The sequence below is a fragment of the Hyperolius riggenbachi genome, chromosome 8, assembly GCF_040937935.1.
Source record: "Hyperolius riggenbachi isolate aHypRig1 chromosome 8, aHypRig1.pri, whole genome shotgun sequence".
NCBI classification, from domain to species: Eukaryota; Metazoa; Chordata; class Amphibia; order Anura; family Hyperoliidae; genus Hyperolius; species Hyperolius riggenbachi.
Genome location: NC_090653.1, coordinates 40,168,654 through 40,191,481, shown reverse-complemented (window position 1 = coordinate 40,191,481; position 22,828 = coordinate 40,168,654). Strand labels below are relative to the sequence as shown.

Below are 22,828 nucleotides of genomic sequence, written 5' to 3'. Positions count from 1 at the left end.
AGACGCATCCGAAGCTGAAATAGATACATTTTGTTTACATAAATGTATCTAAGTGTTGAATGTGACTCACTCTCTCTGACTGAGAAGGAGCTTGGAGGACAGCCATAGAGTGTGTAACATTTCTCAATAGATACATTTAACTAAATAGAATGTAACAATCTGAACTTCTGCATATCCCTCCACGGAACTTTAAACCTCTGTGTTTAACCCTTCCAATGCTGGTCTAGTAAAAAAAAAATGCTTTTTGCATATAATATGCTGTAAATAATATTTTAGAGCAAAGTTGAAATGCAGGGTTATATTCCGCTTTAAAGAAAATATGGGTTCACTTTACTGCATTCTGTAGACAGACAGCAAAAATCAGAAGTAAAATACGTTATATATCAGTTAATGTTTAAGTTATGTCCCACTAATTTCATCTGTTATTCTCTGCATTAGATGGCACACCTGGTCACTTGAGGAAGTATATAGCTGCTTATGTAGTGTTGGCATTCTTTTTACTAGTGGTCGGAATCGTTGTCTGGAAAAAGTGTGTGGGTAAGATGAAATGTCCTTTTAACACATATTTAAACACACTGTTTCTGGGCCCAACCTGAAATGGAACAGGGCGGGGGGAGTTTGTATTTGAATGTACTTTATACATACTTCCCAACATCATGATCCTGCACACCCCTTTCTGTCCTGGTCCATTAACATTCATAATTAAATATATTAATTTAAAGGATGGGAATAAAGTTTAGAATCAGACACATTTTCAGTAGAAAAATACATATATTTACACAGATCTGTACATCAGTCCTGAAAGAGGGACAAAGGAAGAAAGAGGGATTGTGTTCCCAAAGAGAAACTGTCCCCCCAAAAGAGGGACCGTTGGGAGCTATGCCTTATATAGTACAAGATACAGTACATTGTCAAGTAGAAAAGTAATAGTGCCCATACATGGTACAATTTTTTCATCCATTCTTACCAGTTCTATGTAGTATAAGGGTAACTTTAAGAGAGTCTGAAGCGAGAATAAGGTCACTTCAGACCTCATACTTAGCAGGGGCATGCGTGCCCCTGCTAAAACTCCGCTATCCCGCGGCTTAACGGGGGTCCCTTCACCCCCAAACCCACCCCCGTACAGAGCGGAATCTCTTCCGCATAGAGGCAGGGCTAACCGCCGCAGCCCTGCCTCATGCGCGTCAGACGCGTACCTCCGCCTCTCCCCCACCCCTCTCAGTCTTCCTTCAGATAGACGCGCTGTGAGGCAGGGCTGCAGCCGTTAGCCCTGCCTCTCGGAGCAGCAAAATCTACGACCAAGTTGGTTGTAGATTTTGCGGGGGTTGGGGGTGAAGGGACCCCCGTTAAGCCGCGGGATGGCGGCGTTTTAGCAGGGGCACACGTATCCCTGCTAAGTATGAGCTCTGAAGCGAGATTTATTCTCGCTTCAGAGTCTCTTTAAGTGAATATTCTGAAAGGATAATTTAGGCAGTACCCTTATATTACATAGAAATGTTAAGATTGAATGAAAAATATTGTGCCATGTTTGGGCACCATAACAGAAGTGTTTTGTGAGCAATTTATGAATACTTTCTGAGTCTGAGATTGAAATTCAATTCAGATTTGCAGAACTCCCACACACAGTCGAGAGAGGCCTAGAAGGTACAGTGTGTGGAAGAAGGCACCATTTTTTTTTTAGCCTGTACCTTGTCATTAAAACCCCCCTCCTCGCACAGTCTGCTTGCCGCCCATCCGTCACTCTCTCTTCATCAGTTTCAGTCAGTCAGCACTGCAGTGCACTCAACAGCTCAGGCTCAACCTCTTCCCCTCAGTTTGGTTAGTTCTTCTTCCATAAACCATGGTTCCTGAATCCTCCCTCTGCTGGCTCTGTCTCTTATGGTCTGGCTCGGGATGCTGCTGTGTTCTTTTATAGACGCTAGTGACATCACACACCCAGACAGCATGCTGGAGATTCTGCATGAACTCCATCTTGCTCCATAAGCCCCAGCGGCACCATGGGGGTGGAGCTACATTGTACGGCTGCACCTGCAGCTATTACAGTGCACTGTGTTTTGCTGCAGGCGGGCCAGTGAGGTGGGCACAGGAGTTGGCGACAGTTCAGGACATTGGCTTTGACAATAACCCAAATGCAAGGAAATATTTGTAACTGGGACCCTGGGACAGGGCAATCTAATTCTGAGACTGTCCCAGATAGACTGGGAAGTCTGGTCACCATTAGAGATGGCCCGAACCTCTGATTTTAGGTTCTCGAACTTCCGCAAAGGTTCGCAAACTTGCGAACTTTTGCGAACCGCAATAGACTTCAATGGGGAGGTGAGCTATAAACATTTATGATGGCCAGAAAAGTGATGGAAAAGATGTTTCAAGGGGTCTAACACCTGGAGGGGGGCCTGGCGGAGTGGGATACATGCCAAAAGTCCACGGGAAAAATCAAGATTTGACGCACAGCAGCGTTTTAAGGGCAGAAATCACATTGAATGCTAAATTGGAGGCCTAAAGTGCTTTCAAACATCTTGCATGTGTATACATCAATCTGGGAGTGTAATTAGAGTACTGCTTCACACTGACACACCAAACCCACTGTGTAACGCACCGCAAACAGCTTTTTGTGTAGTGATGGCCATGCTGGACTGGTGCGCACCATGGCCAGAGTGCATGCGATGGCGGTTTTCAAGCCCATATGGTCGCCGGGCTGAGGTAGCTCAATGACAGAACAACAGTAGAGTGAAGTACAGTGACTGTTGGTATTAAATATCACACTGCGTGCGCTCCCGTAGGTGGGTGGGTGCACTGAACAACAGGTAGGTATATGCAGTGCTGCTGGGTATTACAAATGTGCACCTGTCACACGCGCACACACACACACACACACACACACACACACACACACACACACACACACACACACGCACGTACCGTGAACAGGTGCAATGACTGGTGGTAATAACAATGCGTGCGCTCACTTAGGTAGGTAGGTAGGTGCACTGAACAGTGAACAGGTGCAGGGATTGCTGTTACAAATGTGCAGCTGCCTGTCACACACACAGGTAGTCACTCACTGAATGTGCTGGGTCTGGCAGTGGCACAGTAGGAATTACCACCAAGGGGCCAAAGGCCAGCTGCGACTGACTGACAGGGCTGTATATGCAAGTGGGCCACACAAAAAAAAAAAATTAGATCACAAGAACATGACTCAAAAGAGCTGTTGAGGGGTGCTTTTTTAACAATAACAATCAGCAATGAGCAAGCTAAGAAGCCTACAAAAGCCTAACTTAGCTTTCCCTATGAGAGTCTGCCAGCAGCAGCACCTGTCCCTTCACTAATTACTGCAGGCACACGAGTGAGTGAAAAGCCTGACACTGCCTGCCTTGTATAAGGGGGGGTGGGGCTCCAGGAGAGAGTGTATCCCAATTGGCTACAATTTGCCTGATGACTGTGATGTAGAGGGTCAAAGTTGATCCTAATGATGCACTATGGGGGTGAATTGAACTTCCGGAAAAGTTCGCGGTTCGCCGCGATCGCGAACCACCGAAGTTCGCCGGCGAACCGTTTGGGCCATCTCTAGTCACCATAATGTACAGACTTAGATTTATGCCTTTAAAGGGGCCCTGAGTAGAGGGGTGAATTGAAAATCAGGCTTACCTGGGGCTTCCTCCAGCCAGTGGCGTAGCTAAAGAGCTGTGGGCCCCGAAGTTTTACAATGAGGCCCCCCAAGCACTCTATACATAACAATTGATACGGGGCACCAAAACCTGCCCATGGCAACTACAGTGTCAGAGGTGCAAGAAGGGAATGGGGAACTGTTTGTTAATGATTACCACTATTCAAAGTATCTATAGAAGTGATTATTATGAGCACAGGACCAATAGAGAGCTAATACTGCAGTTGAGGGAGAGCCCTGAGGGGCCCCTCTGGCCTAAGGGCCGCGATGTGGTCGCAACCTCTGCACCCCCTATTGCTACGCCCTGCCTCCAGCCCTCTGTAGCCCGTTAGGTCCCCCGGCGTCCTTTTGGTCCATTCTGTGGTCCTGCTGGTGGCTCCAGTAATAATGCATTTCTGTGGGCTGTTTAGACTCTATGGGAAGAGTGTTCCCCCCCCCCCTCCAGAACACCCATCCACATATCCAGCACACACAAAATCATCCATATTTCCTTTCACCAGCAGAATCCAGTGTTGCCAAACCTTGCAAATTATTTTTTACTGACAAAGATATAAAAATGTACTGACAAAGCGTTTTCATTACTGACATTAACCCCAGCGCCCCACTGCACCAAAAAATCGATGTGGCCATTCAACAGGACATGTGTGGGAGAAGAAACTGTATATGGACAAATGTGCATGAGATCAAAGTCCATACTGCAGGAGTGCGGACGGGACCAAACGGACACCAAGGAGATTACAGATTACAGGGAGTTGGAGAAAGCCCCAGGTAAGTCTAAAACCTTGTGTTTGATTTATCTCAGGTGTACTTTAGCTAAATGATGCTTGATTAGGAGCATTGGCAGTAACGATGTACACCTAGCTGGTGTCTAACTAAGTGTAAAATGTCTCCCCATGCCTATGTGCAATGTTTTAAAATCTCACCTCTCCACTGGCGTGACTCCTGGCCTCCTCCACTCTCATCCCTATGTCCGCCATTACTGCAAGTGCCTGTACCATGTGGCACAAGTCATTGGGCCATTGGCTGCCTTCTGCTGCTTTGCTAACTGGTGCCCATGGTCATGTAGAAGGGACCACGGCACTGTCATTGGGCCAATCACTGCACTCAATTGGTAGCAGCGGGTGGCTGTGATTGGCCAGTCTGGTGCCAGGACCCTTGCCTGATTGGCCACGTGCCAAAGCTTTCCTCTAAATGGCCATGGTTATCTCTCACCGGTGAGGAGGTTTTACCGTAGCATGCTCTATGATATCATAGGGAAGGGCTGCAGGTGCCACCGCCCGAATGGGGATTTGGGGATGAGGAGGGTGGTGTGGGTGTGTCAGGAAGGCAGGATAAAGGAGGCAAGCGCCAGGTGGCCCAAACTGTTCAAATGACCCCACCCCACCACACACACACACACACAGATTTTGTTGCCTGAATCAGGTGATTCAGGTGGCTTCATGGTAGGTCCGCCCCTGCTTCACCAGAACAGTAGAGTTTCTGTGTGAAAATGCATGTTAACAAATCCATCAAAAAGGAAAAGCATTGTGCTAGACAAACGCTGGGCAATGCTGATTTCATGCATGGAGCTTAGCACCACCACGGACCTCCTGCATGGACTGAATGAGAACCCATGCCACGCTCATCCTTGTATTCCCTGCATGAAGAGCTCACACCAGGCAGCTGTGGGCTGTAGTGGTAATGAGATGGGGAGGAGCCTGGCCAGCAGGAAATAAAAGGGAAAGCTGAGAGAAGCCAGGGCTGCAGTTGGATGGCTGAGCCAAGGGCAGGACTGTCTGGAGTCTCTGTCAGCTGCTACACAGCAACAACACCCCGGCGAGGCACTATACTGACTGAATAGACTGCCGAGGGAGGGTGGGGATTCTCACCTTGTTCCTGCTCCTCTTCTGCCTGGCTCTCCACCTGTTCCTCCTTCTGCTCTGCCCATCTGTCTCATTCTACTTGCGGTCTGAGTGGGTCCCCTGGCTGGCTGGCTACCTGCAGATGCGGCTATATCCTGCTGGACCCTGCTGGTTCTCTGCCGCAGGTGCAGGACCAGTGGGATACTACCAGCCTCGCTGCCGGGCAATTCTGGAGCAAGCGTCAGCAAGGTGCATGATACACGCTGTGTACGCTATGCACTCTCTCTATGTGTGATATGAGTCTCGATACCCACTTCAGCTCCAGCCCCTCCTCCTCCTGCCTTGCCCAGCCTTTCAGCTCCGTCCTGGAGTGGATGGCACATCACGTGCTTGTACAGCCCATACAGCTGACCAATGCCATCTGTTGCCTGTTGTTGAGAGGTGCTGCAAAGAGAAATGGGCAAAATTGGCCAAGAATAGATGTTCCTGGCCGTTGCTGTCTATGATTGGTTAACCCTGCTAGACCAATCAGTGTGCGGCATTCAGCCATCCCTAAGCAATGTCTCCCACACTGGCTGCCGGGAGATATACGTCACTCCTACAGTTGCGCATTGCAGAGCTACTGTTGCTAGGCAGTGCCACATCAACATCTTCAGATCAATGCAACCATTACGTCGAATGGACCTGATGTATTTGCGTCGGCAAGGTCGCATAAAACAAACATAGTTGGGCTGCAACTACTAGGTAGCTGAACGTTGAATAAGTACCGTATTTTTCGGAATATAAGACACACTTTTCCTCCCCCAAAAATGGGGGAAAAAAGTCCCCGCATCTTATATTTCAAAGACAGGGAATCCCCGACTTAAAAACGCCCGCCGATACGAACTGCTGACCCGCCACTACGTCGGGTACTCCCTGCCTTGTCCCCTGTGTGGTCCGCCGGCCCCCGCATGTCTCCGCTCCCCCAGTAACAATAACTGCAGAGCGACTCACCTCCCCATGGATTTCAGCACTGGGTGGTCCTCTCTGCCTCCAGCATGTCAATGTTACCCCTGTAGAATAGTTAGCGGCAGAGCGGCTCACCTTCCTCCAACGGCAGCGATGTGTAGACATTTTGCGTACTGCGCGGCTTCCCCTAGTGATGGCTCATGTTAATGACTCATTTGTCTCATTAACAGGAGCTGCTGGAGGAAGGTGAGCTGCTCTGCTGCTAACTATTCTTTTACAGGGGTAGCGCTGACATGCTGGAGGCGGAGAGAACCACCCAGCGCTGGAATCCGTAGGGAGGTGAGTCGCTCTGCAGTTATTGTTACTGGGGGAGTGGAGACATGGGGGGGAGGGGACACAGAGAGGAGGACAGGAAGGGACAGGAGACTGGAGAACAACACGGCGCTAAAAGGGGCACGGACACACACATAGGGGAGCAGGAGGGGACACAGGCACACACAGGAGGAGGCACAGGGACTAGAGGACCACACAGATGGGCTGAAGGGGACACGGACACACATGGGGGGAGGGGACACAGACACACAAACAGTAGGACAGGAGTGAACACATGGGTACTGGAGGACCACACAGGGGGCCAGAAGGGGACACACACGCAGGACAGGAGGGGACACATGGCGTCAGGAGGACCACACAGGGGGCAGGAATGGACACGGGCACTGGCCCCTGACAGGCATCTGACTGAGGCCTGATTGACATCTGATCGCCTGTAATCAGCTCTGATTGAGGTCTGACTGAGGTCTGAGTGACATCTGATCGTCTGTGCACTGTTCATTGACATCTGATCGCCTGTTTTCACTCAGATTGACATCTGATCGTCTCTGATTGCCCAGTGATTGACTGCTGTTTACATTGTTTGGCATCTAACAGCTGCAGTGTGATTGACATTTGAGCGCCTCTAATCAGCTCTGGCATCTGATTGAGGTCTGTTTGTCATCTGATCGTCTGTGCACTGTTGATTGACATCTGATCACCTGTTATTTCACTGATTGGCATCTGATTGTCTCTGATTACCTGCTGATCACCACGGATTGACTGCTGTTTACATTGTTTGGCATATGACAGCTGCAGTGATTGATATCTGATCGCCTGTAATCAGCTCTGATTGGTGTCTGATTGAGGTCTGATTGACATCTGATTGTCTCTGCACTGTTGATTGACATCTGATCGCCTGTTTTCACTCTGATTGGCATCTGATCGGCCTCTTGATTGCCCTGTGATTGGCTCTGATTGACCTCATTCTGTTTCTGATGGTTTCTGATTGCATATGATTGTGTTCGATTGCATCTGATTGCAATTGATTTCCTCTGATTGCTATCTGATTTTGATCTGATTGCCTCCAATTGTATCTGATTGCCCTCTGATCCCCATCACATGCCCATGTACTCTGTTGCCACACGTTTTGAGATGATCCTGCGCTTCCTGCACAACACAACCTGTCATCCAAAAGGCCACCCTGCTTATGACTGGCTCTACAAAATTTGGCCCCTCATAGACCACTTTTCATCAAAGTTTCCAGATGCTTACACCCCTGAACTGAACATCTGCGTAGACAAGTCCCTGATACATTTTACTGGGAGCCTTGGCATCAAACAATACATCCTAAGCAAGCGCGCCCGGTATGGGGTCAAGATGTATAAGCTCTGTGAAAAGGCCACAGGCTATACTTATCGTTTTAGGGTCTATGAGGGAAAAGACTCAAAACTGGAGCCAGTCGGATGTCCTTACTACCTGGGGAGAAGTGGCAAGATTGTGTGGAACTTGGTGTCACCCTTATTCCAGAAGGGGTACCATACCTACGTGGACAACTACTACACAAGTGTGGCCCTCTATCAGCATTTAAAGTTAGTCGGAATTCCCTGCTGTGGCACCATATGACCTAGTCGCTGGGGCTTCCCCCCAATGGCTCAGTAGTACCCGACTTGCATGGGGGAGAGGCTTGCCTTGCATAAAGAAGACCTTCTTGCAGTGAAACTGAAGGACAAGAGGGACGTTTACCTTCTGTCCACCTTTCACAGAGCCATGACAGTCCATATTGAACGAGTAACTGGAGTCATTGAAAAGCCCCTCGCCGTCCACGACTATAATTTAAACATGGGAGGGGTGACTTCAACGACCAGATGTTGGCTCCCTATTAATTTCCCAAAGGACCAGACACTGGTATAAAAAGGTGTCGGAGTATATTTAATTCAATTGGCAACGTACAATAGTTTTGTTCTCTACGGTAAGGCTGAGAGAACGGGATCCTTCCTTCAATTTCAAGAAGAGATCGTTTCGGAACTCCTGTATCCAGGAGGGGCCGTGCCCCACCCCCCTGATGTAGTTAGCCGGCTACATAAAAGACACTAGGCTTATGTCTTTCTGAGTGCCCGAGGTCAACACTCCCCAAGAAAAGCTTGTTGTGTCTGCAAGAAGGCTAAAATAAGGCGTGACACCACTGTTTACTGTCCCACCTGTCCTGAACATCCTGCCCTGTGCATAGGGGAGTGTTTCAAGAAGTACCACTCACAGATACGCTATTAGAGTAGGGAACTTGAGACATAGCAGTAGGCACACGAGGGTCTCTCAGGGCTCTTTCACACTGGTGCGATGCGTTGCAGCAAATTGCCTAACAAAAGTCCCACTTTGCGGTCCCCACTACGCCGGAAGTGGTAGACTTAATGCTAGGGCATAACTGCGTTACTGCGCAGCTCCTGCGGCGATTTGTGTCGGCCCTGAAGTCATGTTAGTCTATGGCGACGCAAAGATTACTTCCTACTTGGGCGAATGCCAGACAGGGAATACCATATACTAAAGTCTGTTGTACTAAAGTGTCTGTTTTTGGCGATGCGGTGCGGCGGGTGCGACCCACCGGATACGCCAATATGCAGTGTGAAACCAGACATCAGGTTTCAAGAGGACCCTACAAATGACACATTTCCACTAACTTGTGACAAAATTAAAATCTTTATGAACTCACCATAACCCTCACAGAATACCTTGGGGTGTCTTCTTTCCAAAATGGGGTCACTTGTGGGGTTCCTATACTGCCCTGGCATTTTAGGGGCCCTAAACCGTGAGGAGTAGTCTGGAAACCAAATGAGTAAAAATGACCTGTGAAATCCTAAAGTTACTCATTGGACTTTGGGCCCCTTAGCGCACCCAGGCTGCAAAAAATTGTCACACGTGGTTTGCCGTATAATGTGTTTTGGGGTGTCTTTCCACACATACCCATGTTGGGTGGGAGAAATTTCTTTGTAAATGACATTTTTTTTAGATTTTTTTACACAAAGTTGTCATTTACAGAGATATTTCTCCCACCTAGCATGGGTGGTGTGATGGGAGTGCTGTGGTATAATGTCATGTGGCATGTTATTTTTTTGGAGGGGGGGGACATGTAACTTGTCCCCTGTGTTCCCTCATGGCTGTATCAGTTGAAAGGATCCGCACCGTCTAAAACATAGGTATTTATTAAAGTTTTTTAAAATGACATGAGAAAAGTCAATGTGCGCTCCGGATCACCATTGACGCACAGCGTTTCGGATATAATCCTTCCTCAGAATGGTTCCAGTACACACTGTCATAATCACACATGCTATGTTACTTAAATACACAGGTAGAGGACCTGATGGAAAACTGCAAAGCGTCTCAACACTTTGCATATATGCATATTCATACCAGCAAGGGCCATTGAAAATGTATCAAAATGTAAACAGAGCAGATAACATCACGTAGGAGAACAGTCTGATCAAAAAACTTGCATCAGGCAGATCAAACAATGGGAGTACCTCCAGAGGTTCCATGTATTGAAGGCACTTCTTATTCCCCCAAGATATGTAATACACATCCTATGGTTGTTCAGGTCATCGTGCCCCAATTGCTAGGAAGCGGTGTCGGCTGATCCCAAGCTCTGCCAGCCAATTACCGCTCTACCTCTATGTCGGTACACACCCCCTTAGTCTTCACTGCCTATCCGATAGTTCCCCACATCTACTAGTGAAAGCAGCCTATCTGGAGACCGCCGGCAGCGTCCGCTCATGTGATTAAGTTGTAGCCAATCAATGTGGCGCCTATAGTCCGCATGAACTTCCGCGTTTACGGATAGATGTATTCTGCACATGCGTACAAAAGAATTGTCCAATCAGAGCGGCGCCGACAGCGTCCGCATCAAGGACTACATGTGACATCATAAGGCAAACTTGTTTGATTGGCTACAACTTAGTCAGTCACATGAGCGGACGCTGTCGGCGGTCTCCGGATAGGCTGCTTTCACTAGTAGATGTGGGGAACTATCGGATAGGCAGTGAAGACTAAGGGGGTGTGTACCGACATAGAGGTAGAGCGGTAATTGGCTGGCAGAGCTTGGGATCAGCCGACACCGCTTCCTAGCAATTGGGGCACGATGACCTGAACAACCATAGGATGTGTATTACATATCTTGGGGGAATAAGAAGTGCCTTCAATACATGGAACCTCTGGAGGTACTCCCATTGTTTGATCTGCCTGATGCAAGTTTTTTGATCAGACTGTTCTCCTACGTGATGTTATCTGCTCTGTTTACATTTTGATACATTTTCAATGGCCCTTGCTGGTATGAATATGCATATATGCAAAGTGTTGAGACGCTTTGCAGTTTTCCATCAGGTCCTCTACCTGTGTATTTAAGTAACATAGCATGTGTGATTATGACAGTGTGTATTGGAACCATTCTGAGGAAGGATTATATCCGAAACGCTGTGCGTCAATGGTGATCCGGAGCGCACATTGACTTTTCTCATGTCATTTTAAAGAGCTTTAATAAATACCTATGTTTTAGACGGTGCGGATCCTTTCAACTGATACATGTGATCCCTGTGACTCCAGGGGTGATCCCGGCACGTCGCTCAATCCATCGGTGCAGATGTAACTATATCACTTGTTCCCTCATGGCTGTGGCATTCTCGCCTATGCTGGGAGGGGAGGGGGGGTGACACCTGCTCCAAGGCTGCGGCACTCTCATGTATGCTGGGGGGGGAGACATGTCACTTGTGCCCTATATTCCCCCATGGCTGCAGCACTCTCTCTTATGCTGGAGGGGGAGAGACACGTCACCTGCCCCCATTTCCCCCATGGTTGCAGCACTCTCACCTATGCTGCCTCCGGATGGCGAGAGGTTGCTGACCACACTTGTGGCCATAGCGCTTCGTCCTCTTAAGATGTCGGTAGTGGGCAAAGCAAGGGAGAGATAGAGCGTGGCCACACTCTATCCCTCCGTATGTCAGGAGGAGAGAGACAGCTGATGGGAAAGGGGGGGGGAAGGGGCCAAGCACAAGCACGCCACAGACCAGGAAGAGAGGGGTGGGTGGGAGGGAGGAGCCGAGCATGTGTGTGTGGTCTGTGCGCAACAGTTTGCATTGAGTTTTACTGATGTACTACCCACTGGTCACTTTCAGCAGCAAAGAGGAATATTTACAAGGATGATTTTTCTTTTGCATCAACATCATGTCACCACATTATTCAGAATGTTAGTAACATTCTTTGACGCTGTCCATTTTTTTTCTATCCAACCCTACGCCCCTCCTTCAATTCCCCAGACCTTCAATGTTGCTTTTGCTTTCCTTTCGGTTACATAAACTGACAAACACTAAACTTGTTACTGTAATAAAATATTGACATGTTGACCTTGGGCATTAGCAATAACATTATTTTTCTGCATAATATTGGTTTATAGGTGGATCAACCAGCAGTTCCTCTCCCGAGAGAGTCTCTGAAATAGAAGAAAACAAGCTGAACACACTCATCACAGAGAAGCTGGTCACTCCTAAGTTAATGGACACTATTTAATTTATTTATTTATCTATTTATTTGTGTTTTTGAAATCTCTAAATAAACCTAAAACAATAGCCACATGCCGATCGATCCCACTGCTTGCGGTCCTGCCATGTGGTCCAGCGGTTTTGGTCTAACTGCTTCCGATTGGCTTCCTCCATCATAGATGTGTCCATTTCCGCTGATCGTTGGGTAGCCTTTTTCCATAAGCAGTCTCCCTCCCTCTCATTCCAGAATATGCTTTTAGTTCAGTTTTGCAATGCCGCAAAGGCCTTGGTAGCCAGGGAGTGGAAGTCCCCATCCCTTGCCTTGCATGACCTTTCCCACAAACGTCAGAAAATCTACTTATTGGAAAAGATCACTTTTTCATTGATAAAGTAGGTCACTTCAACAAAATTTGTGTTCCTTGGGCTACCTGGTAATCCCCTAGCGGCAGGGTTGATTAACCTGGCGTTCTATTTCCCCAGGATTTCTTTGAAAAATGTGATCCAATTAATTTTCATAACCTTTTTTTTTTCCTGTAACTTGCCAAAATGTGTCAAGCAAGGGACTAGTATACAGTGCAGGAAAGTATTGACGTGTATGCATGTTAATACTGTTTACAGCATGTTTTGTATGGACGTGTATATCTGTTAGTACCGCTAAGGAGGTTAATTGCCTTTCTTGTTTTATCTAAGCCATACAGTGTTAGTATCATTTTTTATGTTGTGCAGTTTTTACAACTGTGTTTCCTCTGGGATCCTGTGTTGAGTATAGCTGGTGTTCTTTTTTTCATATTGTACTGTATACATTGCTTTCTATGTCATCTGTTACTCCTGACATTTTTTATTTTTTTGCATGATTGTATGTTTTTCTTACCTTGTTCAATAAACCCTTAAACCCTTTGTTAAAAAAAAATAGCCACAAATGATGTCATATGAAAGCTCAGATACTGGACTGGCGCCATGTCCATGCAGTACACCATTATGTGCTTGAACTAAACTGATGTGGCTAGAAAAAAATAACCAAGGGTTTTTGCCTTCCTACTAGCGTGTGCCTTCACTCTCTTTTCTCACTGCTTGCTGTGTAATGCTATTTCATTGGGTACTATTTGTCTAATGCATCCCATGCCCATTCCTATTTGTTCCTAAGAGTCTAAACTTTAATATAAGTTTCTGATCTGCATTTTTTTTTGTGTTTGTTTGATTCAGTGTTTCATCTTACCATACCCATGTGCTTCCTGTTATTCACTTCTCTATGTCCCATTTCTTAGTGTAGCCTCTTTGATCCCATACTTTGTGTCTTTCTTTCTTGCTTAGCATGCTCTTTGGTTTAGAGACAGAACTCCCACAATACAGATGTTATGGGATTCAGTGCCATTCCATGCAGCCCCTGCTGCTGACGTGTTTTGCCCAAGCAGGACTTTGTCACATGATGAACTGTGTAAGCCCTGCTAGGATGAAACATGTCAGAAGGATGCAGAGTTGATTGATACTTGGTCCCATAATGAATCTGAAGTACTTGCAGTAAGTTCTGCCTTGTTCACATAATCTTCCTGTCCTGTCTGAGTGTTGGCCAATGAACAGAGGGGCTTCAGCAGATCTACGGCAAGCATTTTTGGTGGGTCTAGAGTGGTGTTTTGACTCTTCATATTCTTTTGAAAGTTTTTTTTTTAGTCTCTAACAGCTTCTGTTTTTTTTTTTTTAACATTCGGCTTATTTGAAGCAACTGTTTGACTCAAGATCCCGAGTAGTCAGCCTAAAAGTCATGTTCCCTTCAAACAGCGTCCTGATTGAACTAGACAAATTTCATAAATCACGTCTGGCGAAGAAGACGGCAAAAGTAAAGTAGAGACAAGACATCACACCTTCTTCAGGTATGAATATTCGGTAAGTTTTTTGCTTTTAGAAAAGTTCATGCAAAAATAGTAAAAGCCCAATTCCAGAAGTCAATTTTCCAAAAATTGCTCCTGCCTGACAGCCCCACCTAATGTAAAGGTGAACTCCTCACTCTCCAAAACCCTGCTCATACTTACCTGTGTGGTTTCTCAATATAAAGGGTCATGTGGCCTAGGAGCTGGGAAAAAAGGGCGCAGGCAGCTAGTGGACAAAAAGGGCGCCGCCATTCACTCCCATAATAAATAACGTTTAATGGGCGCCGAGCAGGAAAAAAGGGCGCCGGAGCTAAATAAAGTTTACAAACGGCGCCCGGAGCTAAATAAAGTTTACAAACGGCGCCCGGAGCTGTTTAATGATTTATAACTGAGCTTGTGTTGATTTACGTTTATAAAATGCACCCGTGCCGAATAACGTTTATGAAAATACTAAATATATTTATCTTATTTAAATAATTAAAACATTATTTAAAGTTTTATCCCTTACTGTTTTTAAAACATTATTCACAAAATAAAGCGATCAGTACGTAATGTAAATTGCAATATATTTTTTTATTTAAAGTTTTATCCCTTACTGTTTTTAAAACATTATTCACAAAATAAAGCGATCAGTACGTAATGTAAATTGGAATATATTTTTTGGAGTCACAATTTGTAAAACATTATTATCCACATAATAAAAAAACATTATTATTCACAAAATAAAGCGATCAGTACGTTACGTAAATTGCAAAATATTTTTTGCATCCATAATTAGTAAAACATTATTATCCACATAATAAAGGGGGGTCTTAGGTTTAGGCACCAACAGGGGGGTCTTAGGTTTAGACACCACCAGGGGGGGTCTTAGGTTTAGGCACCACCAGGGGGGTCTTAGGTTTAGGCACCAACAGGGGGGGTCTTAGGTTTAGGCACCAACAGGGGGGTCTTAGGTTTAGGCACCAACAGGAGGGTCTTAGGTTTAGGCACCAACAGGGGGGTCTTAGGTTTAGGCACCACCAGGGGGGTCTTAGGTTTAGGCACCAACAGGGGGGTCTTAGGTTTAGGCACCAACAGGGGGGTCTAGGGGTTAGGGGTAGGTACAGGGAGGGTTACTTAGGCACCAACAGGGGGGGTCTTAGGTTTAGGCACCAACAGGGGGGTCTTAGGTTTAGGCACCAACAGGGGGGTCTTAGGTTTAGGCACCAACAGGGGGTCTAGGGGTTAGGGGTAGGTACAGGGAGGGTTACTTAGGCACCAACAGGGGGGGGGGGGCTTAGGTTTAGGCACCAACAGGGGGGTCTTAGGTTTAGGCACCAACAGGGGGGTCTTAGGTTTAGGCACCAACAGGGGGGGTCTAGGGGTTAGGGATAGGTACAGGGAGGGTTCTGTGTAAGAGTAGGCTTAGGTATAGTTTTAGTAAAATTTTAGTAATAATTACTAATGTTTTACAACACTTATTACGAACGTACTTATATTTATATCATCGTTATAAAGAATATTTTCAGATTTTATTATAAGAACAAACCATAAATGAAGGTTATTCACAATAATATACAATTATAACAATTAAACATATATTATTGTTTTTTTAATAAACGTAATTATAAGTTTAACTTTACAAATAGGGAAGATTAACGTTTTCACAATTTCCGATTTTATAAACATTATTTAACCACTTCAGCCTACAGCTTCGAAAATCTTATGCATCCGAGCAATGTTCACCTCCCATTCATTCGCTAATAACTTTATCGCTACTTATCAAAATTAATTGATCTATATCTCGTTTTTTCCGCCACTAATTAAGCTTTCTTTAGGTAGTACATTTTGCTAAGAGCCACTTTACTGTAAATACATTTTAACAGGAAGATTAAGATAGAAATGGAAAAAAATCATTATTTCTCAGTTTTTGGCCATTATAGTTTAAAATTAATACATGCTACAGTAATTAAAACCCATGCATTTTATGTGCCCATTTGTCCTGCTTATTACACCATTTAAATTACATCCCTATCACAATTTATGGCGCCGATATTTTATTTAGAAATAAAGGTGCATTTTTTCAATTTGCGTCCATCACTATTTACAAGCTTATAATTTAAAAAAAATTAATAAGATACTCTCTTGACATGTATATTTAAAAAGTTCAGACCCTTAGGTAACTATTTATGTAGTTTTTTTTTTTTAATAGTAATTTTTTTTATTTATTTTTTTTAATACAAAAATGTATTTGGGTAGTTTTAGTTTGGGAGGTAAATAGCCAATTTTAGATGTAATATAATGTATTTTTTTATTCAATACAGGTATGTGGGTGCAGTTTACTATTTGGCCACAAGATGGCCACATTCAAAAAATTCCTAGATGCGAACGATGTCGCATCTAGGAACTAAAATGAAGAGAAGAAGTTTTCCTGGGGGCAGAAATACCACGCTCTCTGATGAGAAAGCGTCGGTATTTCTGCCGGGGACTTAGATCGGTGAATGGGAATTATATTCCCATTCACTGATCGGGGGGGCAGCGGGAGCGCGCACGGGCGCGCGCCCCAGACGGCTGCAGCACCACTGCCAATCTGGACGGATATATGCGTCCAGATATGGCGAAGTGGTTAATGATTTATAATTTTTGTTAAACTTTATTTGTAAACGAAATATAGCGCACTACTTTTATAAACCCTATTAATGATTAATTATTATTTAGAGTTTACACCCCGCGCCCTTTTTGTCCAGGCGCCCTTTTTGTACGTACGCTGTGGCCTATCCTTGCAAGCAGATATCCTCTCTCTTTCACATACCAGTGCTGGACTGTACAGTCTCATCCGTGCTTCCATTCCTGGGTCAAACTTACCTAAAAGAGGAACTTTAACCCAGATTTAACTTCACCCCAATCAGTAGCCAATACCCTCTTTCCCACAAGAAATCTTGATGGCTGATATTGAAGACGTCTTGATGGCTGATATTGAAGCTAAACCCCTCCCCTGTGATGTGAGGCAAACACTGACTAAATCATTTATAGATTAATATTGTCAAGAAAATAAACAATTTTATTAATAAGGTTATTTTCACCACAGTTCCTTTTTCTGTAAGCAAGTACAAAAGTACAGAGTTGTGGGCTGGACACACCCTTCTACAACCCCATTCCCAGGGGCATAACTAGAAATCAATGGGCCCCACTGCAAAACTTTGGATGCCCCACCTCCTTTTCTGCACAGGTAAACTGAGAACTGATGTTATACAATTAAAACAAAAAAAAAACCTTTGTTCCTGTGCGCTCACTACTATAACAACAATCTTCCTAAACAACGTGAAAATAATGCAAATTAAATAATGATAAAGTCCTCAAACCACAGTCCAGTGACTCATTATGTGTCCATGGATCGCTGCATCAGTCACCAAGCATATGATGTAATTACAGTCCTCCTTCAGAATGCTGCGCTCACATGTACAGTACAGACCAAAAGTTTGGACACACCTTCTCATTCAAAGAGTTTTCTTTATTTTCATGACTATGAACATTGTAGATCCACACTGAAGGCATCCAAACTATGAATGAACCGTGTGGAAGTATAGTACATAACCAAAATTGTGAAACAACTGAAAATATGTCATATTCTAGGTTCTTCAAAGTAGCCACCTTTTGCTTTGATTACTGCTTTGCACACTCTTGGCATTCTCTTGATGAGCTTTAAGAGGTAGTCACCTGAAATCGTTTTCCAACATTCTTGAAGGAGTTCCCAGAGATGCTTAGTACTTGTTGGCCCTTTTGCCTTCACTCTGCGGTCCAGCTCACCCCAAACCATCTCGATTGGGTTCAGGTCTGGTGACTGTGGAGGCCAGGTCATCTGGCGCAACACCCCATCACTCTCCTTCCTGGTCAAATAGCCCTTACACAGCCTGGAAGTGTGTTTGGGGTCATTGTCCTGTTGAAAAATAAATGATGGTCCAACTAAATGCAAACCGGATGGAATAGCATGTCGCTGCAAGATGCTGTGGTAGCCATGCTGGTTCAGTATGCCTTAAATGTTTAATAAATCCCCAACCGTGTCACCAGCAAAGCACCCCCACACCATCACACCTCCTCCTCCATGCTTCACGGTGGAAACCAGGCATGTAGTGTACATCTGTTCACCTTTTCTGCGTCACACAGACACGGTGTTTAGAACCAAAGATCTCAATTTTGGACTCATCAGACCAAAGCACAGATTTCCACTGGTCTAATGTCCATTCCTTGTGTTCTTTAACCCAAACAAGTCTCTTCTGCTTGTTGCCTGTTCTTAGCAGTGGTTTCCTAGCAGATATACTACCATGAAAGCCTGATTCACACAGTCTCCTCTTAACAGTTGTTCTAGAGATGTGTCTGCTGCTAGAACTCTGTGTGGCATTGACCTGGTCTCTAATCTGAGTTGCTGTTAACCTGCGATTTCTGAGGCTGGTGACTCGGATGAACGTATCCTCCGCAGTAGAGGTGACTCTTGGTCTTCCTTTCCTGGGACGGTCCGCATGTGAGCAAGTTTCTTTGCAACGTTTGATGGTTTTTGAGACTTCACTTGGGGACACTTTCAAAGTTTTCCCAATTTTTCGGACTGACTGACCTTAATTTCTTGAAGTAATGATGGCCACTCGTTTTTCTTTACTTAGCTGCTTTTTCTCTTGCCATAATACACATTCTAACAGTCTATTCAGTAGGACTATCAGCTGTGTATCCACCAGACGTCTCCACAACGCAACCGATGGTCCCAACCCCATTTATTAGGCAAGAAATCCCACTTATTAAACCTGACAGGGCACACCTGTGAAGTAAAAACCATTTCAGGTGACTACCTCTTGAAGCTCATCAATAGAATGCCAAGAGTGTGCAAAGCAGTAATCAAAGCTAAAGGTGGCTACTTTGAAGAACCTAGAATATGACATATTTGCAGGTGCTTCACACTTTTTGGTTATGTTCTATACTTCCACATGTGCTAATTCATAGTTTGGATGCCTTCAGTGTGAATCTACAATGTTCATAGTCATGAAAATAAAGAAAACTCTTTGAATGAGAAGGTGTGTCCAAACTTTTGGTCTGTACTGTACATCCAATCTTCTTATAATTGTGTAACTCAAAAAAAGAAAAAACAAACCATAGCGTGATACTGCATTAAAATATTGTCTTTTCCCACAACACCCAGTGCTGCAAGCAATACCCTCTGTGTATCCACCACAACTCACAGGATTATACAGGTCCTCACCATGTGAAATAGCTGCCAAGCCACAGACAGCAATACCAGCACCATATACACTTCCCCAATCGCATGCAGATATCCACCAGATCATACGTGGCCTTTCACCTCACACTCTGCCGTCCAAATTATAAGACAGCAGAAGCGCTTTGTGTATCCAGGTAGAATGTTTCCAGCTAATCCTCAGCAGATAAAACACCATAGGAGCAGAACCTTCACATCAGCCTATCAACTAAAGGACTCCACATAGCGTAAAACCATACAAATTTATTAAAATATATAAAAATCTAGTGCACTCACATGTTCAAAGTAAAAACAAGCATATATCAGCATAAGCTCCACCACGCCAGCTTCCTTCGCCTGTAGCTTCGCCCTACGCGTTTCGTGCATGCGCACTCATCAGGGGCCTAGTGCACACTTGAATGTGTTTTCCCCATGCAGATAAAAACAAACAGCAGTGAAACACTGGCAGCATTTTCTCTATCAATTACATTACCTTCTGTGATAAAATGTGCATGTGTTCACATACACAGACACACATGGAGCTTGATTCACTAAACCGTGCTAACTGATATCACGGTCGCACTAGCGTTTTTGCGCGGGTTATAATGCGCGGAACGTTTTTCGCACGCAATTGCGAATTTTTACGCACAAATGTGTCCGTTTTCACAAGAAAATTCACAGCTCCGTGCGAAAATTCACGATTGCGTGTGAAAAATGTTACGCGAAGCGCGAGCGTGACCGTGATATCACTTATCACGGTTTAGTGAATCAAGCCCATGGTGTGCAGAGAACACATACAGAAAACTGACAAACAAGTGTGCTCCCAGCCTCAGCTTATTACACTCACTGTGTTCATCTCTGATGGAGCAGAACTGGCTCTGCAGACTTCTCCAGCATCACTACAGTACACAACACTTGGGGAGGGATATAGAGTTTGGCGCTGGGCGTTGTACACAAGAGCCTGCTGAACACTGATTAGTGACTGTCTACAAATCTTTGTCTGCAAAATTTTGTACGATTCCTTATCAGTGGCTGAGCAGATGCAGTCATTAGAACAATTGTGCAGAGAGCAGAAAGTGTTTTCTCTCTGTGCGCTTAGTTGTCAGTCTCTCAGGACGGGGAAAAGAAACTTCTTCCCCCACAGGGCCCCCTGCAGCTTCTGGGCCCCCTACAGATGCATCACTTGCAGGGTCTATTGTTACGCCCCTGCCATTCCCAATTTTTCTTTTGTAGCATTTTTCAGAAACCCCTACATTAACTTGACAAACCCATACCTGTTCTGTAATTTTATATTAGGGGAAAGGGAGGAAATAAATAGCATGTGTGCAACGCCTACCCAGAAATGTATGTGGGAGGCTGTGCCATTCTGATGATGTGGCACAGACAGTTCTCCTCGAGAAGACAACAGAGGGCCAAGATGGCTTCAACCTTTATGATCATCTAAATATGTTTTGTAGGGTGGGTGACCCTCCTTAGATAAAGGTAAGTGGGTAAAACATTCCTCAGGAAGAAAAGTAATTTTGTTTCTAAGCTAAAAAAAAAATTCCCTGAACTGTAGTCACATTAGTTAAATATAAATCCTTACACAGTTTTTTTTCCTGTTTTGAAATTCAGAAAAGTAAATTCAGAGCTTCCAAGATGAGGACTTTTTCCATCACCAAGGAAGTCGACAATGGTTCTCAGGCCATGGCAAGTATCTGCTAGTGTCCTTTTTGCTGTCAGGCTTGATATTAAAGTGGCTGAAAAGATACCCGAGACAAACTCCTTTGTACAAACAGAGGGAGCAGTCATCATGTACATGCAGGAGTCCTTATGTCCACTGCTTCCCCATCCCCTTCCATTCCCTTGTAAAAGCCTATGTAAGGCCTCTTGCACACTGCAAGTGATTCCGATTCAGATTCCGCTTTTTAATCAGTTTTTACATCCGATTCAGATTCCGATTTGCAGTGTGCAGTGAGCAAACTGCAAATCGGAATCTGAATCGGATGTAAAAACTGATTGAAAAACGGAATCTGAATCGGAATCACTTGCAGTGTGCAAAAGGCCTAAGTGTGCCAAGTTGGTTAGGTTGCAAACAACTGCACAAACACTGACCTGGCTTCAAAAGTCCTTGATCGCATGAGGACATGCACCGCCGAACCAGCGCTTGCACAGTAGTGTGCAGCGCTGGCCATTAGTGCTCAGTGCAGTAGTGCGCAACCTGGCTGACTTGGTACACTTACGGGAGCATTTAAAAGGGATTCCCGCACATACATGCCTGCTCCCTCCATTTTTACAAATGAGTTAACCTCAGGTATCCTTTGAAACCCACATTTACTACAATGAAATCATTCTTCAGTTACAACTGTGTTAGCACACATTTTTACACCTTACCACATGGTGGTGCTGTTGCTCATAAATTGTACTGTTGATGATTTTCCTCATGTTGCCTCTGTAAGCTATTTATAACAGTTTTCTTTCTTGGCCACTGAGAAAAAGAGGTGGAGCCAAATCAGTAAATTTGATTTATGAAAATGTATACATACTGATTTCTATGTAAGTCATTAACTATGTTCTCATAGGAAATTAAGTAATGTATTTGAATAGTGTGTAAGATTTTGCTCTTGGAAATTACACAGGATCAAAAGGAATGTAGACGTTGATGCTCACCTTGAAGAAGTCTAGAAACTCCATGGAGGAATGTTCCGCTGCGCAATTATTCTTCAGAGTTTGGTTGGTCAGTGTTGAAGTCTTTTGAGGTCTTGGGGATATACAGAAGATACTTTATGGGTCACCAAACACTGAAGCATAAATGAGGGGGGTGGATGGGTTGTGGAGCAATATTGATTTTACATATTGCTACAACAGCGATACCCCATACACAGGACTTTGACCTGGTCAGGTTTGTCATTGGACCTCACATTGGACTATCACACTCTAGACCCTGTTGTCTGGAATCATTGCTTCTGATTTTCAAGGAAAGAAAAGAGCCAAAGGGAATTCAACACAAACACGTAGAACACTTGCTGTACTTAGCTCATGTACTTAGTGTTTTAGGATGGACTTCTAGGATTCAAACTCTGCAAGTGCCAAACTGGCCAAGCAATGGGAGAGAAGGTTAGAGACAGATGTTCTTTGCTGGTCCCAACCCAAGAGGGATCTGAGAAGATGCTCCCTACTCTGCAAGAGTATGGGCCTGATTCACAAAGCGGTGCAAACTTTTTCGCGGACTTTTGCGCGCGCAATTTTGCAAAAAAGTTCGCGATCGCGCGAATGGCGGCAAATTGCGCGCGCAAAAGTCCGCAAAAAAGTTTGCACCGCTTTGTGAATCAGGCCCTATATCTTAGACCTGGTATTTCAGTAACTGGTAAGACCTGCTTCTTTACACGTCTTGCACCCAGAATTTGTTGGAGAGGTGAATGAGACCAAACAATATGTTTTTTTTTTTTCTTGTTTATATCCCTTTGTTGGTATTATTATTT

General features: G+C 44.8%; 1 protein-coding gene across 12 annotated transcripts in view; it reads left to right on the top strand.

Moving 5' to 3' along the window:
- The window catches only part of LOC137528094 (uncharacterized), a 115,977-nt gene extending 93,384 nt beyond the window's left edge, over positions 1-22,593 (top strand). For 9 of the 12 annotated variants that reach the window (XM_068249360.1, XM_068249368.1, XM_068249369.1 and 6 more), the window contains 6 exons: positions 439-537; positions 4,262-4,432; positions 12,200-12,293; positions 14,002-14,152; positions 20,982-21,056; positions 21,986-22,593. In XM_068249360.1, coding sequence (XP_068105461.1) covers positions 439-537; positions 4,262-4,432; positions 12,200-12,293; positions 14,002-14,029 — 392 coding nt within the window. In that variant the 3' untranslated portion in view covers positions 14,030-14,152; positions 20,982-21,056; positions 21,986-22,593. Of the gene's footprint in view, positions 1-438; positions 538-4,261; positions 4,433-12,199; positions 12,294-14,001; positions 14,166-20,981; positions 21,057-21,985 lie in introns of all 12 variants that reach the window. The other 3 variants (XM_068249359.1, XM_068249367.1, XM_068249370.1) reach the window with 3 other exon arrangements.
- The last annotated feature ends 235 nt before the right edge of the window (positions 22,594-22,828 follow it).